General features: G+C 46.6%; 1 protein-coding gene across 1 annotated transcript in view; it reads left to right on the top strand.

Annotated features, from left to right (window-relative positions):
• LOC104463512 (pseudouridine-metabolizing bifunctional protein C1861.05-like) overlaps positions 1-16,551 on the top strand; it is a 25,150-nt gene extending 8,599 nt beyond the window's left edge. Inside the window, exons 11-18 of the mRNA XM_010075883.1 lie at positions 5,593-5,659; positions 7,516-7,610; positions 9,150-9,278; positions 11,043-11,157; positions 11,963-12,100; positions 12,784-12,950; positions 13,390-13,478; positions 16,356-16,551. Of these exons, the coding sequence (XP_010074185.1) occupies positions 5,593-5,659; positions 7,516-7,610; positions 9,150-9,278; positions 11,043-11,157; positions 11,963-12,100; positions 12,784-12,950; positions 13,390-13,478; positions 16,356-16,551 (996 nt within the window). The remainder of the gene's footprint in view (positions 1-5,592; positions 5,660-7,515; positions 7,611-9,149; positions 9,279-11,042; positions 11,158-11,962; positions 12,101-12,783; positions 12,951-13,389; positions 13,479-16,355) is intronic.
• Positions 16,552-16,993: the final 442 nt, after the last annotated feature.

Raw genomic sequence — 16,993 nt, 5'->3', positions numbered from 1 at the left:
TTGCCCAGCCAAAGTGGGGGGGGGGGGGAAGGCTGTATCTGTGCATGATATCCACATGTCCGTATGCACACACATGCACAAACACTGGAGGTGGAGTGCTGCATATTTGATGTGTTGTCTAGGTGGGCAATGGAGCGATACATACTGATCTACTCTGTTCCTGTGCTGAAAGCCACTAACTGTACTGCTCAAGACAGGGACAGAGCAATCTATCATCCTTACAACCTCCACATATGACTCTACAGCCTATGTCAAGGTGCCTTGGGGCTATTCTCTGATGCCATAAGCCTAAAGAGCTCTTTTAGCAGAAGAGCTGCCCCAGGCACTCTCAAAGCCCCTTACTGTGCTATGTCAACCTCTAATTCAAGGACAGACCCTATAAGAAGGAAATCCACAGGTAAGAGTCAGCTCTGGGTACCTACGACTGTCTTAGCTGTGGAAAGCAGCATGAATAGGAGCAAGAGTCTCCATGCAGAGTACCCACGGTGGTAAGAAACCTTTGAGAAAAGTAGGACTGACACAGTTGCAGCTAAACAAGAGAGCTAACTTCCTCAGTCATAGAAGATTTGAGTCACAAAAAAAAAAAAAAAAAGCTTTAAAAAAATAGAACATTTTAAATGTCACCAGACCCTCTCTGTCTCAATTTGGTTTGACCAGCAAACAAGCAAGAAGCTAAAGTGGAACAGACCTGGGACTTCCCCATGTAAATAACAGCCATTTGCATAGCCTACACAATTTTTGTTGAGCTATATGAAGTACTACAGTTTGAGGTGGTAAAGCTTGCTCAAAAATTGTTTTGTGTCTCAAATTACTCTATGCTGATTGCCAAGGCAGGAAACTCCTGCTGTCAGATGGGTCAATCTGTGAAGACCTCTCTGTCAGATGGGGAGAGACATGCTGGGGAAGCTGTCCTTAAGGAAGCTGGCTATTCAGTGATCGAGGCAGAGGCCAAACGGTATTATAATGGTCAAGGGTGACATGCTGTGGCATCAGCTATGAAGGCTTGCAAACCCAAAAGCTCAACTGCTTCAGCTGTGATCTAATTGATAACATCCATACCCCACACTGAGCCATCAGGACAAGGAGCTAAGCTGTGTCCAAGGGTGGGCAGCCACCCCTTGGCATGTCAGATGTGAGTGCAGATCCCAGGACCACCCATGACATGCTGAGGGGCCAAGGGCAGCTACAGATCCTGCTGGGAATAGCTGACAAGGGAAAATAAAACAGGAAATGTTAAAGTTACATGAGAAAGTGAGGCATTAGCTGCCCTGTACAGCAGCTAGCCCTAGAGCTGATGGTGCATCATGGCAGCCACCCAAATGCCAAGCTGCAGGAGGATTCAGGAACTGACAGCCAAAACGTTCCTTCTGACAGCTGCTGTGGTTAGGCACGGAGGAAAAGGCACCTCCAACAGCACATCTTTGTTTTGGCTTTTAAAGACAGATTTTTTCAAAGGGCTCAGCATCCAGCAGGTCCCACTGTTATGCATGTTGGGTTTGTTGCAGAGCACTGGGGTACCACTCATACCTCATGCTGTCCCAGTTAGCAAGAAAGCAGCTGTATCTGTGCTGGTTGTAATTCCCACATGGCCTTCAAGGCTATTGAGAAATAAAGCACTTTGTAAGTATCTGACCTGCAGAGAAGGATGCACAGTCTTGCTCAGAGAAAGATGCTGGAAGAAGCATTATGGTTATAGTTCTCAGGATACCCAGAAACTGAGCAGAGTCTAATTTTTACATTAGGAATTCAAACCTCTTAGGACATAGTGGAAGGTCCCAGAGACTCTCTCCATTCTCTGAAACATTGCCAGAAAGCATCAGTCCAGTATTATTTTGAATCATCTCAGGAAGCCTATTTTCATCTAAGTTCTTTCATCTCAGCCAGCCCCACCTGAACACATTGTACAAGAGACACCCAGTTACCACTCAGACTTGGACCTACTGTCTGACCTGGCAACGTGCGATGAGAGCCAGAGTTTCTTCAAAAGCAGGCTGCTAGTTTCTCTCTCACTGCACCCACCTGCTACTTTAAAGAGAGTTTTAGCATCTTCATTTCTTTTAGGCCCTGTGGGGTTCTACAACAGCAGAGGTGACCCACAGCTGGATCTCTGAGTGGGAGGCTGGTACATCTGCTGTTAGGGCAAGGCTTCGCATAAAAAACCTGAAACTCTGTCTTTGGGATGTGTGGGGCACTAAAAGAGAAGATCAGCATGCCAGACAACAAAAGGAGCTCATGAGTATTTTCAACATCCCTGCAGGCATCAGTTTCAAAAAACAGCTAGTGGAACTGCATAAAAGAGAGTTTATGCTCATTACTGACAGTAACCTCTTTTGATATTGAAATAAGGATCAGTGGTGTTCAAAACGATGTTGTTTGACTTGCCTAAACAAACATCCATCTAAGGAACCTGAAGGTGCAGAAGTCCATGGGACCTGATGAGATGCATCTGCAGGCCCTGAGGAAACTGGCAGATGAAGTTGCTGAGCCACTATCCATGATATTTGAGAAGTCATGGCAGTCCGGTGAAGTTCCCACTCACTGGAAAAGGGGGAACATAACCCCCATGTTTAAAAATGAAAATAAGGAAGACCCAGGGAACTACAGGCCGGTCAGTCTCACCTCTGTGCCTGGTGACATCATGGAGCAGATCCTCCTGGAATCTATGCTAAGACACATGGAAAATAAGGAGGCGACTGGTGACAGTCAACATGGCTTCACTAAGGACAAATTCTGCCTGACAAATTTTGTGGCCTTCTAAGACGGGTTTACAATGTTGGTGGATAAGGGAAGAGCAACTGATTTAATCTGCTTGGACTTGTGCAAAGCATTTGACACTATGCCACAAGTCACCCCTGTCTCTAAATTAGAGACGTGAATTTGACAGAAGGACCACTCAGTGGATTAGGCTGGATCATCACTCTCAAAGAGTTGCAGTCAACAGTCCGATGTCCAAGTGGAGACCAGTGACAAGTGGTGTTCCGCAGGGGTCGGTACTGGGACCAGTGTTGTTTAACATCTTTGTGGGAGACGTGGACAGTGGGATCGAGTGCACCCTCAGCAAGTCTGACAATGACACCAAGCTGTGTGGTGCGGTTGACATGCTGGAGGAAAAAGATGCCATCCAGAGGGACCTTGACAGGCTTGAGAGGTGGGCCAATGCAAACTTCCTGAAGTTCAACAAGGCCAAGTGCGAGGTCCTGCACCTGGATCAGGGCAACCCCAAGCACAAATACAGGCTGGGAGGGGAATGGATTGAGAGCAGCCCTGAAGAGAAGGACTTGGAGTGTTGTTTGATGAGAAGCTGAAGATGACCCAGCAATGTGCACTTGCAGCCCAGAAAGACAACCATGTCCTGGGCTGCATCAAAAGAAGCGTGATCGGCAGGGCGAGGGAGGGGATTCTCCCCCTCTGCTCCACTCTCATGAGACCCCACCTGGAGTACTGCATCCAGCTCTGGGGCCCCCAACATAAGAAGGACATGGACCTGTTGGAGCAGGTCCAGAGGAGAGCCACAAAGATGGTGAGGGGGCTGGAGCACCTCCCAAATAAGGAGAGGCTGAGAGAGTTGGGGTTGTTCAGCCTGGAGAAAGGAAGGCTCCAGGGAGCTTTCCAGTGCTTCAAGGGGGCCTACAGAAGAGATGAGGAGGCACTCTTTATCAGGGAGTGTAGTGATAGGACGAGGGGTAATGGTTTTATGCTGAAACAGGGTAGATTTAGATTAGATATTAGGAAGAAACTTCTTACTGTGAGGGTGGTGAGACAATGGAACAGGTTTCCCAGAGATTTTGTGGATGCCCCATCCCTGGAGCTGTTGAAGGCCAGGTTGGATGAGGCTTTGAGCAACCTGGTCTAGTGGAAGGGCGTTGAAACTATAAGGTCCCTTCCGACCCAAACCATTCCATGATTCTATGATCCCTGCTTTTTACTTCGGAGTAGGTTGTTTTTTTTTTTTTTTTCCCTTGGTTGCTGCTATTATGGATAGTGAGTTTCAGAGTTAAAATAGCTAAGCTCAATGCTTTGGAAATCTGCAACACTCAACAGGAGACAGTTGCAGATGGAAATACCCTCATTCCTGGCAATGCCAGTGGCAATTCCCAGGAAGCATGAGCAAATGTAACAGAGGGGCATTTGGGTTAATGAGGAGTGAGGAGTAGTGGAAAGATGGACAGAGGCTATAGGTTGGTTATATATAGTCAGTTCTGCTCAGGTGGTCTGAGCAGTACAGGGCTTGGAGAGCTGCCACACAGAAAAGCAAAGGTATCAAGGATTAGCACCAAGTCTTACAGACTACAGGACTGGGGAGAGTCACAGGAAACAAAAAGCCTGGAGGTAAGAAGGGAGTAATAAAAGGGCATATTTAGATGGCAGAGCAGCCTCTTACAGTCAGAGGGCTGGATGCAGAAGAAAGCGTTGTGTGCAAAGGACAGATGTACAGCTTCACACAGGGGAAGAAGGGTCCTTGGCGAGCTTCAGTATGAGTTTTGAGAATGCCCAAGAACAGTGAGATGTTGGAGGCAGAGTATTTCTTACTGTGAGATGGCAATATACTTACTTGTTCAGGATAGGTGGTGGTGTTTACAAGCAAGAAAAAGGTGTACGTGCACCTGGGCTCACATGGGGCAGAGAGAGTCTGGGCCAGGAGCTGCTGTGCATGGGCATGCACACACTTCAGTGCTTGTCACCCAAACACTCGACATACTCTTGAGAGCTCTGAATTATCCAGAACTGTGAAGATCATTATGACCACCAGTGGCAAGCTGTCTTCAGAAATGGAAAGTATATTTCAGGTTTTTATGGAACAAGAGCTTTAAAACCATTTGATAGTCAGATGAAGCCCAAAATGATCTGAGCACTTACTGATGTAATTCTTCTGGCAGAAGAATTAGAAGGAGGAGGAGGAGATGGGTGAGGGATCGCCTGTGTTCTGACAATTTGTCTGTTTGTGACAGACTGACGGAGTGGAAGGCAGAGACAAGAGAAGAGGGAAGTTGATAACCACACAGGTGGAGAAGAAGGGTATTTTTGATGAGGGAGTTTTTTGGGAAGAGAAGGGTGAGTGAAGAAGTATTCAGACACTGAAAGAGATCCTTCCATGAGTGAAGTATAGAGGCAGTACAGGCAAAGGTAACAAATCTCATTTTACCTTCAAAGAGAAAAAAAAAAAACCCCACAACAAACAAAACCAAACAAAGTGCTTAAGGGGATAGCTAAGTAGCCTGGAAGGTCTGGATGAGCAGTGCAGGAGTCCCAGTGCTGTTGTGAGCAGGTAAATTCAGAGGGCTGCTCATGTTGACTGAAACACTCAACAGTGTTGTTGCTGAGAGGTCTTAGCAAATAAGACCAAAATAGCAATGCATGAGAGATCAAATAGATCCCCCTCCCAGGAAGTGGGCCTTTATCATCAAAGCTGAAGTCTGTAGATGGCTGTAGAAGTTTGTGTGGCCCTCAGTCTGGTAGCTAGATGCCTTCTGCTCCTTCTAATTGCTGACCTATGCTTCAGCAACATCAACTTCACTTCACATGTTAATGGAGATGTAGCATCTATGCCAAGCAGCCCTCCCAGTTTTGCCAATTAACAATTTATTCTTCCAGGGTGGTGGGCAAACAAACGCTGGAAGAGTGAGACGAACCTTTGGTGGTGTTGGAAGAAACTTGGCAGGTGCCTAGTTCTTGAGTATGTCTGTGGGTGCATGCCAGCTGTGATTTGTCCTTTGGTATTCCTTCAATAGTGGGAGCTCTTGAATGCTGTTAAGATACAGGACACTTCAGACAATATGCCAGTGGGCAGACTGCCTGGAAAAGACAGAGGCCATTCCAAGAAATAAGAGGGGAGGGAGTTGGGATCAGGAAAAGAAAGGTCCTCAAATATGAAGTTAACTAGCATAAGCACAAATACAGGCTGGGCGGAGAATGGATTGAGAGCAGCCCTGAAGAGAAGCACTTGGGGGTCCTGGTTGATGAGAAGCTGAACTTGACCCAGCAATGTGCACTTGCAGCCCAGAAAGACAACTGTATCCTGGGCTGCATCAAAAGAAGCATGACCAGCAAGACAAGGGAGATGATTCTCCCCCTCTACTCTGATCTCGTGAGACCCTACCTAGAGTATTGCGTTCAGCTCTGGGGTCCTTAACGTAAGAAAGTCATGGACCTGTTGGAGTGAGTCCAGAGGAGGGCCACAAAGATGGTCAGAGGGCTGGAATATCTCCCGTATGAGGACAGGCTGAGAGAATTGGGGTGGTTCAGCCAGGAGAAGAGAAGGTTCTGAGAAGACCTAAGAGCAGCCTTCCAGTAATTAAAGGGAGCCTACAGGAGAGCTGTGGTGGAACACTCTTTATCAAGGAGTGTAGTGATAGGACAAGGGGTAACAGGTATAAGCTGAAAGAGGGCAGATTTAGATTAGATATTAGGAAGAAATTTTTTCCTGTGAGGGTGGTGAGGCACTGGAACAGGTTGCCCGGAGAAGCTGTGGATGCCCCATCCCTGGAGGTGTTCAAGGCCAGGCTGGATGAGGCTTTGAGCAACCTGGTCTAGTGGAAGGTGTCTCTGCCCACGGCAGGGGGGCTGGAACTAGATAGTCTTTAAGATCCCTTGCAACCCAAACCATTCTATAATTCTAGGATATAGCGCAGTGACCCCAAATCAAAGTAAGCATCAGTGATCTCCAATGACTGCTGAACAGCCTGGCCCTCCGGGCTGAATTAATGCCAGGTTGTAGTTGCAACAGAAATATATCTTGAACAGGAATTTGAAAAGAATAAGCTTATTCAGTGATGCTCATACATGCACCATGGACAAGAGGAACTGGGGCACACAAGTAACAGTAAACGAAAAAGGGCTACAGTCCTTGGCAAGAGGAAAGGACCACGGTGTACCTGGTGTTCCACCGCAAGCAGCAGCAGACCAATGTTTTGGTATTGAAATTAGGGGCAGATCACAAAAAATAATTATTATTATTGCTGCTTTTTGACCTTTCCCAAATCTTCCTAACACAGATCTACTATCACTTCAGATCACAAATGGAAAAGCTTGAGGGTAAAAAAAAAAAATAAATGCCACCCATGCCACCCACTCAGTGGTCTTTAATCCATTCAGATTCAATAATTCTAGTAAGATAGTGTGGTGTGAGCAGCAGTGTGGGAAAGCCAACAGCAGGAAAGGCCATGCACAGAAGCAATGTGGGAAAGCCCACATGCCTGTGATAGTAAAGGAGACAGTGCCAGTGACATGCACAAGTTTCTTCCCCCTTCTCTTTTCCTCCACTCATGGATGTTCCAAAAAAATCCAGATAATCCAGAGTGCCAGTGCAGCAGGCAGACATAGATTGCCCCACTCAGCCCCAGACAGTAATTTGCAGCAGCCACGGCTGAGTTTCATCTTGAACATCCTTCTAGACAAGGACTGATGGGCATTAAGTTTTCCAGGCTTTCCTACAGACACTCATCCTGCACAGGCTGTCATTGTGTTCACAGTAGTCTGATGGTTTTATTAACATCTTTTGTTTCTATTTGCTTTTAGACTGCTTAAGCCGTCTTGGGATGACTCCGCTCTTTTTATCAGCCATAGGGAAGGATGAACATTCAGAGTCCCTCCTGCACTCCTGTCACCACATGGTATGTTGCACAGTAATGGCAGCTCAGAAGCATGGAAGTGATGACATTACATAGTCTTTTCCACCCTGCCAGACTTAAGCACAACCTTCCATCAGGCAAAGAGTAGGAATAATTCAATGCTCTTTTAGTTACAGACAATTAGAAAGCAAGGAGCCACCCCAGAACACAGGCTAGATGGATGTACCATTTGGAGTCTGAACCATGGGTTCTGAATTCAGCCCCAGGGAGTGGTGCTTGAAGGAAAGAGAGGTAATTCAGGAAGAATGGTGAAAACTTCTAGGAAGTCCTAAGCACAGCCAGAAATACACAAAGCCTGACCCTGAGGATAGACAAAGCAATGCCAAAATCAGCCTGGTTTGGGTAAAGCATAAGATAGAGAAAATTTGGAACTGGGAGCCCAGACTAGACACCTCCCAAGTTCAGAGGAGCAGGGTCTGCATACACCCCTAACTGAGCACCAAAGGAATACCTGACTTCAGCAGCAGCTTGTCCACCAAGGTCAGGGAGCCAGAAGCAGCAAGAGCTCACCAGGGCAGAGACTCACCACCCCCAAGCAGGAAACAGAACAGACCAAGAGAACAACCCCAGAGAGTAGGCAGCTCCATGGTGATGAAGCAGGGCAGCTGGCAAGGCAGGGGTGTGGGTGGAGATCCCAGGTGAGGCTGGTCAGGGCCATTAAGGCCAGTTAGCACCCTCAGGGCCCTGGTATCCAAATAGAGCACATGTGCATACCTGAGCAATTCAGTAAATGAAGTACCAAGAACAAGAACTCTTTTTTTTTGGTTTATAAAGGCTTTGTAGCAGCAGGTTTATAATCCCTCCTCTACTCAACAGTGCATACTTTGTGTTGGCAAAGTGAGCAGTCTTACAAGGGAAGATGGACTTGCTGGCCTGCTGCCAGGCAATCCTTGCCTGTAACAAAACCCGTTACCACTTGTGTTGGAGAGGACACTTTCCTTAAAACCTCCAGTTTCCCTGGGAGCTACTGGGGGGGGATGCATTTCTCCACCAACATGTATGTTCTAAGAAATGCCCTGTTTTCTCTAAGCAGATCATTCACAAGACCCACAGAGGAAGGACACCCCATAGCTGTGTCTGTGACACTGCTGTAAGAATGGCTCCAAGGCTGCCCTCAAAATCAGGCTGTGTGGTCAGTGAGATGGCTAATATAACTGCTAGCTGGAGCCTGCCACCAAGACATGCCAGCGTGTCGGCAGACCATCCATGTGTTATACAAGCTATGGGAATGGATGGCTACAGCAGGCGGGGCTACAGACCACTCCTCCATTACAACAGAGACACAACCTATGGAACTGCATGGCAGAGACCTGTCACTCTCATTTACTAAATGGCTTCTTTAACCTGTGGCATTTGATGCATTGCAAATATTAAAAAATAGTCATCTGCAAGTACTGTCTAGACCAAGATACCTCTGAAATCTTGCTTATCTCCTTGAAGGGAGAACAGCAAGCTGGGCTACTGATCAAGTGGGCACAGAGAAAGAATGAGGTCCATGTATAACTGTCCTCCCTGTTTCAGGATATGAGCGCCGTTCTTCAGCTGGAGGGGAAGAGCACAGCCACTTACTGTGCTGTGATGACTAGTGCTGGGGAGCTCAGCATCGGCGTGGGAGATATGGAAATCCACCACCAGATAACAGAGCAATATGTATGCATACCATCTGATTTGTAAGCTTTTTCTTATGAGAAGGAGCATGGATGTGTGACAAAAGGCAACTGGTGAAGCTGTATTAGAAGGGAGTGGGTGTGCAGAGGGAACATGGGAAATCCTAAAGTTAACCCCAGACACTGGCCGCTGAGGTAGCTACCAGAGCGCTCTGTTACTGCTGACCCAGATGGAGCTTCTGTCTATGCCCCATACAGTATCACCACTTCTATCATCCCATGACATGTAGGCCAGAATCCTCTTAATTAACTAGTCCCAGCTAACCTATAGATTTTGGCACCTTAAAGCCAGCAATAAATCCAGTCCGCTTGCAGAAATGGTATTTCCCCCTTTAGGGAAAAGCAAAACAAACAGCGGACAGAACACTGGTTGAAACAAGTTTTCTGTTCCATCCCCTCCCCACCATCCCTGTTGTTTCTACATGCTGAGTTGTATCAACGGGCGCTGCTGCTCAGCACATCCAAACCTTCAAAATGTCAGGGCTAATGGAAGCAGTGATTAAGGACTGATTCAGTCAAAGTCCTATCACTGCATCCATCCTCCTTCCTTACTCGTTCTTTTGTTGACAGAACAAAAGCCTGTGCTTCATGACTGACAGCGTCATGGAAGTTAAGTGCAATTTAATTATCAGTGGGATCCCCATGAAGGGGAGACTTCCTAGGGAAAAATATGGTCATTGCTCCCACTTCCATCCCCACCCTGCCTCTCCCAAGCCTTGCAACAGAAAACCATTACATGACAGATTAATTCACCTGAGCTTTACGAAACAGCTGTGGCCAGTGGAAACTCTGAACTGATCTTCTGCTGCAAAGTGCATTCTGGCAACCCTTCTTTCTGCCAGGATTAGCAGACATGGGAGCGATGCTGCTCGAGTGCCAATAGCACTGGCCTGGCATTCAGGCAGTGGTGGAGACACCTCAGAGAGCCAAAGGAGAGAACAGCATCTCCCCACTCTACTACTCCACTGTCCCCCATCCCTATGCAATTCAGTAGGACCCAGGAGTTAAACACTGTGACGAACAACCTGTCTCAGGATTAATTGTGCACAGAGGACATCTAAGTGACATGTGCAGCAAACAAAGGTGTAGTCAAGCCAGGAATAGCACAGGGAATCCTACAGTGACATTAAATAGCTCTGGGGCCCCCAACATAAGAAGGACATGGACCTGTCAGAGTGAATCCAGAGAGATGATCAGAGGGTTGGAGCACCTCCCATACAAGGACAGGCTGAGAGAGTTGGGGTTGTTCAGCCTGGAGAAGAGAAGGCTCCAGGGAGACCTTATAGCAGCCTTCCAGTACTTAAAGGGGGCCTACAGGAGAGATGGGGAGGGACTCTCTATCGGGGAGTGTAGTGATAGGATGAGGGGTAATGGTTTTAAGCTGAGAGAGAGTAGATTTAGATTAGATATTAAGAAGAAATATTTTCCTGTGAGGCTGGTGAGACACTGGAACAGGTTGCCCAGAGAAGCTGTGGATGCCCCATCCCTGGAGGTGTTCAAGGCCAGGCTGGATGAGGCTTTGAGCAACCTGGTCTAGTGGAAGGTGTCCCTGCCCATGGCAGGGGGGTTGGAACTAGATGATCTTTAACATCCCTTCCAACCCAAACCATTCTGTAGTTCGATTCATGCCTGCACCTAAGGGCTGCACTACAAGTGAAAATCCTACATCCTAGGTCTGAATAGCAATCATTTTGTTCCTCTGCAATGGCTCAACATGTCTCTACTCTGTGTCCTGGATATTCACTAGGTGTCCCAGTTCAAGGAGAACCTGTGCCAGGCCCCACTAGTTTGCATTGATGGAAATGTGCCTCTTCCCACTATTCAATACGTCTGCCAACTAGCTAGAGAGCATCAGCTGGCAGGTAAGGAGAATTCACTCAGCCCTGGCCCCATAGCTCCTAACAGTGGTGTGCCAAGTCATTCTGCACACCCTGACCCCTCTCCACTGCCGCTTGCGGGAGATACCCATTTATTGTCTGAAATGCTGTGTTATTCAGTGCTCTTTTCTATACACTGCTACTGTATTTCAAATGGATGACACATTTCTGCTTTCTCTGAGTTTTTCTCATTCTGCAGCTAAATCACATTTCCTGTGGGGAGGGTGCTATAGCCCTTGGGCACTGCCAGAGAGCCAGGGAAAGCTGCTCTCTTTGCCTATAATCTCAAGGCAAGCACAAATCTCTGTGCTTCTGCCAGTTTGAGCAGCCATATAGTTTGCTGCTCAGAATAAGTGCTAAAACACCTTTGAGAGGATTTTTCTCACACTTCCCATAAAATATGTAACCCCCTCCCTTGGTATGCTGGGGGGGCTTTCTGAACATCTTTGGAGTTACGTCTTCATTTTTCAAAAGCAAATCCTGAAGAAGGAGCCAGTGTTCTTAAAACCTGTCAGAGGCTCCAAAACCAGCTAAGAGCAGTAACAAACCTGAAGTCTGATTATATCACTCCACAGCCAGAAGCAACAGCATCATTGCTAAGCACCAGAAAGGAAACCTTGGGAGACATTGTCCCCAGCATGGGGGAAACAGTATTTCAGTTTCTAATAGATTACCCGTATAACCCCAGTTGTGCAGATCACTCTAAGCCTTCTACGCTGCATCCTGCTCTGACGTAGAGATGAATCACTAATTAATTAATTAACTAAACAATTTCAATGTTGTTTTGAAGTGTGCTATGAGCCAACAGATGAGAACAAAGCCTCTAAGCCATTCCTCTCAGACAGCTGGAAAGCGCTCACATACATTTCCCCCAACCTGCAAGAGCTAAGAGCAATCAATCGGACCCTCGGGAACCCTCTGCCAGCAGGTATTGAATACTCAGAAGGGTCAGTCACACTTTTAGATAACCTAGACCCCAGAGAAGAGCATTTTCCTCCCCAGCCCCCATTTCAAGCAAATTGGGTTATAACACAGTGGGGATTCGTAAGCATTCTTGGTGTCTTCCATCTTACAGCAGCCATCTCTGGGTGGGTTGTGCGGCTCAGGCCAGACTGATGAGCTATCAAAGAGCACAGTAGGCCTGGGATGGCTCCGTGTCCAAAACCAGAGATGCCCTTTGCCTCCCTTCATCATCAAACAGAAACAGCCTCTGGTTTGTAAATATGACTCTGAAGCATGATGCTCTGAGGGCACCTGTCCCAACAGTACTACCCTTTGCAGAAATGAAATACCCCACCACATACAGGTGGAATTCCAACAGCATTAAGACAAGGAAGTCATGCTTCAAGACAGTTTTTTGATCTCTGCAGACACATGTTTAGTCCCATGAGGGGTGGTTTCCTCAGCATAGGGTAGAGGTATGGTATGGAAAACTCACATTGGGGAATTTCATGTTTCACATGATTTAAAGAAAAAAAAATATAAAAATCACGTTTCAGAAGTGCTCATAAATAATAGTAGTGATGCTCATAAATAGGCTGCCAGCCCATAAAAAGGCCAGTCAAGGACCTTTAAAGTTATACCACAGTTTTTCCTTCTTGGTCTCTGAAGAGCTGCCGTCGAGGTTGGATGATGTCGTCCAGATGGCAATGACCCTGGCCCGCCCTTTGCTGGCCCACCTGCGCTGTGTGGTGGTGACCCTTGGCACTCATGGTGTCCTCCTGTGTGGCAAGAGCCTGGGAGGGAACATCTTGCTTCATCCAGGAGCCCATGAACAGGTAAGGGCACATAAGACAAAATTTGAGCTCTCAGTTGCTTCTTGATGGGACCGTATAGCACTGTTGCTATTCCTGGTGGCATGGCAGCAGCCCTGGGAAACATGGCATCACTGCTGGCAAATTTATGTGTTTCAGGGGTGGAACACACAGCTCTGAAACAAAATCAAGTTGTCTGTCCATATACTGCTGGGTCCTAGCAGCAGTGTTTAAAGTCAGCTAGTTTTAAATGTGCTTACTGTGAATATTCATGAGTGCAAGCTTCATTTCCAGTAAGTTTCATTTAAATCGCTGATCTCTTTCAAAGTGTAAAAAAAGATTACTGCCGTGGTTTTTTTCCCTTTTCTTTTTTTGGCATCTGTGCAGGTTTGGATGGCATGAGCCACACCAGGCCTTATCAGCTCGGGCAATTCCCACCAACTTCTCTTCTCTCCCCCCACAGACTGCTGCTGCCAGCCTCTGTGCCACACACTACCCCGCCATCCACATCAGCAGGGAGGAGATAGTCAATGTCTCAGGAGCTGGCGACAGGTATATTGCTCACTACTTTGTCTTCTCCAGCTAAATGTGGAAGGGCCATAAGGCAAATGACGTCCTGCTGCTTGAGGAACAAACACTGAGGACACAAGAACAGGACTGGTTACTGTGATTCCTCGCAAAGCTTGCTAAAAATGACCCCCTAAGCATCTTGGAAGCCAGTCTTGCCATTACTGGTTTTCCTTTCCTTAAAAATCCAAGCCTTTCATGGCAATGTAGTACTGAATTAGTCTGAGCTGAGCTGCTAAAAGCAAAGTAAACCACCTTGCATTAAAGCTGTCTTACTCCTTTACTTCCATACTTCTCCAGTGGAAGTGGGACTGCCACTCAGTAGCTAAAATCATGCTATAAAAGCATTTAATCAGGTTCTGCATTTGCTTCTGGCAATAGCTCATGCCTCAAAAGAGTCTGCTGTATAATTCGCCTAGCTGTTCACACAATGCTGTACATAGGAGTAGGAAATGGCAGCTATTATTCCTTGCCCCACTGATCAATTCTCAGTCTGTCAGAGTAATATTTTGTTATGCTCCTTGTTAACTTGTCAAACTATGTATAGTAGTCAGGTTTTTTTCTTCTTGCCTCATAAGAATAATTGATTGTATCCTTTCACTGCCTTGAGCTAGACCAAAAGGCTGTATGTGACAAATATTTCCTTTTATCTTCCTACTCTCACTTACCAATAACTCAACATAGCAACACTTTTTTCTTTTGTGAGTGGGCAAATTGAAAACTTTTTTTTTTTTTAACTTAGAGCATCCCCAATATTTGAGTTAGGCTTCATTAATAAGTTCTTGTCAAGCTAGTTAACCCACTTAACACCAGGACACACTCCTTGTGTCCCACAGCACCTCTGAGATGAGTTGACTGCAACTGCAAGCTGGTCTTCTCCAAAGAAGACCAAAGTGTTGTTCAGGGCTGCAAGTGTAACAGCAAAGGAATGAGGGCTGGGAGGAACCTTGCGGGGTCAGCCTGTCCTAAGGAAAGCTCAGCTTTGCTCACTACTTCTAGCAGATGTGCCCAACCTTCTGCCAGCCCCCCCAGGAACACAGCCTCCTCTCTGCACCATCTGCTCTGTACTTAACTGCCCCTTACGGCAGGACAGTTTTTTCTAGAGGCTAATGTAAACTAAACATCTTCTTTAGGGATTCATTTCCCTTTTTAAAAGCTTAATTTAAGGGAATACCAAAGGTGAGATAAAGTGTGCCACTGCCAAACACCTCCACTGAGTTACACAGAAGTACTTGAAGTTTGTATTTCCTTCCAAAGCCACCTGAAAGCTGGGGACCCATTACTGCTCCCATTCCTGAAGTAATATTGGTCTGGAAATCCCATTCCCCAGAGTCCCCAGGTTCATGTGGGAATTTTCACAGTCCTTCTGTTCATCCAGGGATGCCCTTCTTGGTAACCCTGGCTGCTCCACTGAGCTGCAGAAATCCCTGTTCTTCAGAGTCAGAGTGCCAAAACAGGCTGGAGATGCTGGGACACAACATTGACACACGTGCCATCTCCACAGCATATAAACCAGTAAAGTTGCCCAAGCCCAGCCTGTTGGCATTTTCAAGGGACTTTTCAAGGGACAGCAGGGAATGAGCCAGGGCTACAACACATTCACAGCTCAACCCCTGTGAACCCCCGCGCTTGTGAAGCACTGGCCAGGGGATGCTGCGCACCCAGAAACACTGATCCAGGGCACCTCATGCCTTGCTTTGACTCCTGCAACTCCAGAGATGCTGCGCAAGGAGCCATGCATGTGTGCAGGGAGCAGCGGCTGTTTGCTCCTTGCTCCCAGCTGCCCTGACAACATAATACCACGTGCCTGAACACGGCATTGCTAGGGGATGCTCCCCCAAATATTTACTCTGAACCTCTGTAGCTGTTGAGAGATTGAATGGTTTATGGAAATCATAATCTTCTCTGCCTTTGTTATGGATAAAAAGATGTTGAGGTAATCAGAGTGCGAAACAAAAAAAGTGGTCTTTCTCCCTTCGCTACAGATTTGCTCATTAATCCTCCCTGCCATCACATTTTCCTGTCCTTGCTTCTTCCTCTCAGATGTCATTATCATCTGCCTTCTCTTTCAGTTCTCCTTTGTCCTCTCCTAGCTTCCGAACATCATTACTGTATTTAGCTATGACTGAACAGTAGCTGTTCCCAGTCAGTCACAAACAGTACCTTGCACGTATCCATGCCTCAACAGAGCCTTCCTCTGCAAGCCAGGCAGATGGCAAAGTCATCCCTGTCTCCTGATGGTCTCGTTGGTGCCTTGTGAGGACCTGTGGGTGACCACTGTTGTTCCAAGCATTCACATCACTTTTACTGGGAAATCTCCAGTGGAAAACAACAGTGAAAGTTTACAAAAATCTGAATCTAAAATCTCATTTCAGCTTTGGATTTATTTTTCCAGCTGTGTCTGTTGCCCCACTCACATATATATGGAAACTTCACCTCTCTTCCCATCCACCCCTTCCCAAATGGGGGACAGGAGGGAATGTAACAAGGCACCAACAAGTGACAAAGTAATTAGACAGCAAGGGAAAAATATTCTTCCTTTCTTAGACTCCTTTCTTTTCTTCTGTCTTACCTAGAAAACTGGGGAGAAAAGAATATGTAGTGTAACGGGAAAGTACTTCAACTTTGCAGATGAGAAGCAAATAATATGTGAATAATAGCACTGTTTGTTACTCCAAATTTAAAAATAAATATAAAAAAAGCAAAAACTTTTCATTATAACCTCAGTCCTCCTGTGTGACATATTCTGCATCTGTAAGTGTCGGTTTGGATCCAAATGAATGCTCTTACAAACAAATAGCCATGTTCCCAAGGTCAAAGCTGTTCCTCAGTGCTCAGAACTGCCTGTCTTTGTCTCCACAGCTTAATGGCAGGAATCCTTGCAGGGATGCTTGCTAAACGTGACACAGATACATGTGTCCGGATGGGTCTGCTTGCTGCAAGCTTGTCTCTCCGTTCCTACGAGCCCATTTCCCCAGAAATCAGCACTTCCAGCGTCAGCCAGGAGCAAGTCAAGGGCAGGAGCTGGCCGGAGGTGAAGGTATGGAAGATGGACTAGGGCACCATGGCTTTCTCATCCATCACTTCCTCACACTCCCAGCAGGAACTGGGCTGTGTTTTGTGCTTAGAGCTCCAAAGCTGGCTGCTGACCAGAGAATTTAGACTTTTGGTGCACACTACCTTTTGGGAGGTAAAGTGTCAATGAAGTGCATTTGGTGACTTTTGTATTGCATTGTTCCCCCTGATTTTTTTTTTTTTTTTTTTTTTGGTGGGTTGCACCAGCCACAGCTTGATTCTTCTGTCTACTGCCGGTTAAGAGTTTGTCTCATCTCCCTCTCTAAGGGGAACACTAATCTGTTTTGGTCTTGAGTAAAACCTCAAGGAAGGTGGCCCTAACCCAGGGACCTTCTTTATAAAGTTTCTCATCTTTCAGACCTCCTGCTTCCTTGAACCTCCAGTCCTTCTAGGTTTTCTGTTGAGGGGATTTTTCCTTTCTCCAC

The sequence above is a fragment of the Pterocles gutturalis genome, unplaced genomic scaffold (genome assembly GCF_000699245.1).
Source record: "Pterocles gutturalis isolate BGI_N339 unplaced genomic scaffold, ASM69924v1 scaffold1778, whole genome shotgun sequence".
Lineage (NCBI taxonomy): Eukaryota > Metazoa > Chordata > Aves > Pterocliformes > Pteroclidae > Pterocles > Pterocles gutturalis.
The sequence above is the reverse complement of the archived record's forward strand: the minus strand, read 5'-3'. Positions and strand labels throughout refer to the sequence as shown.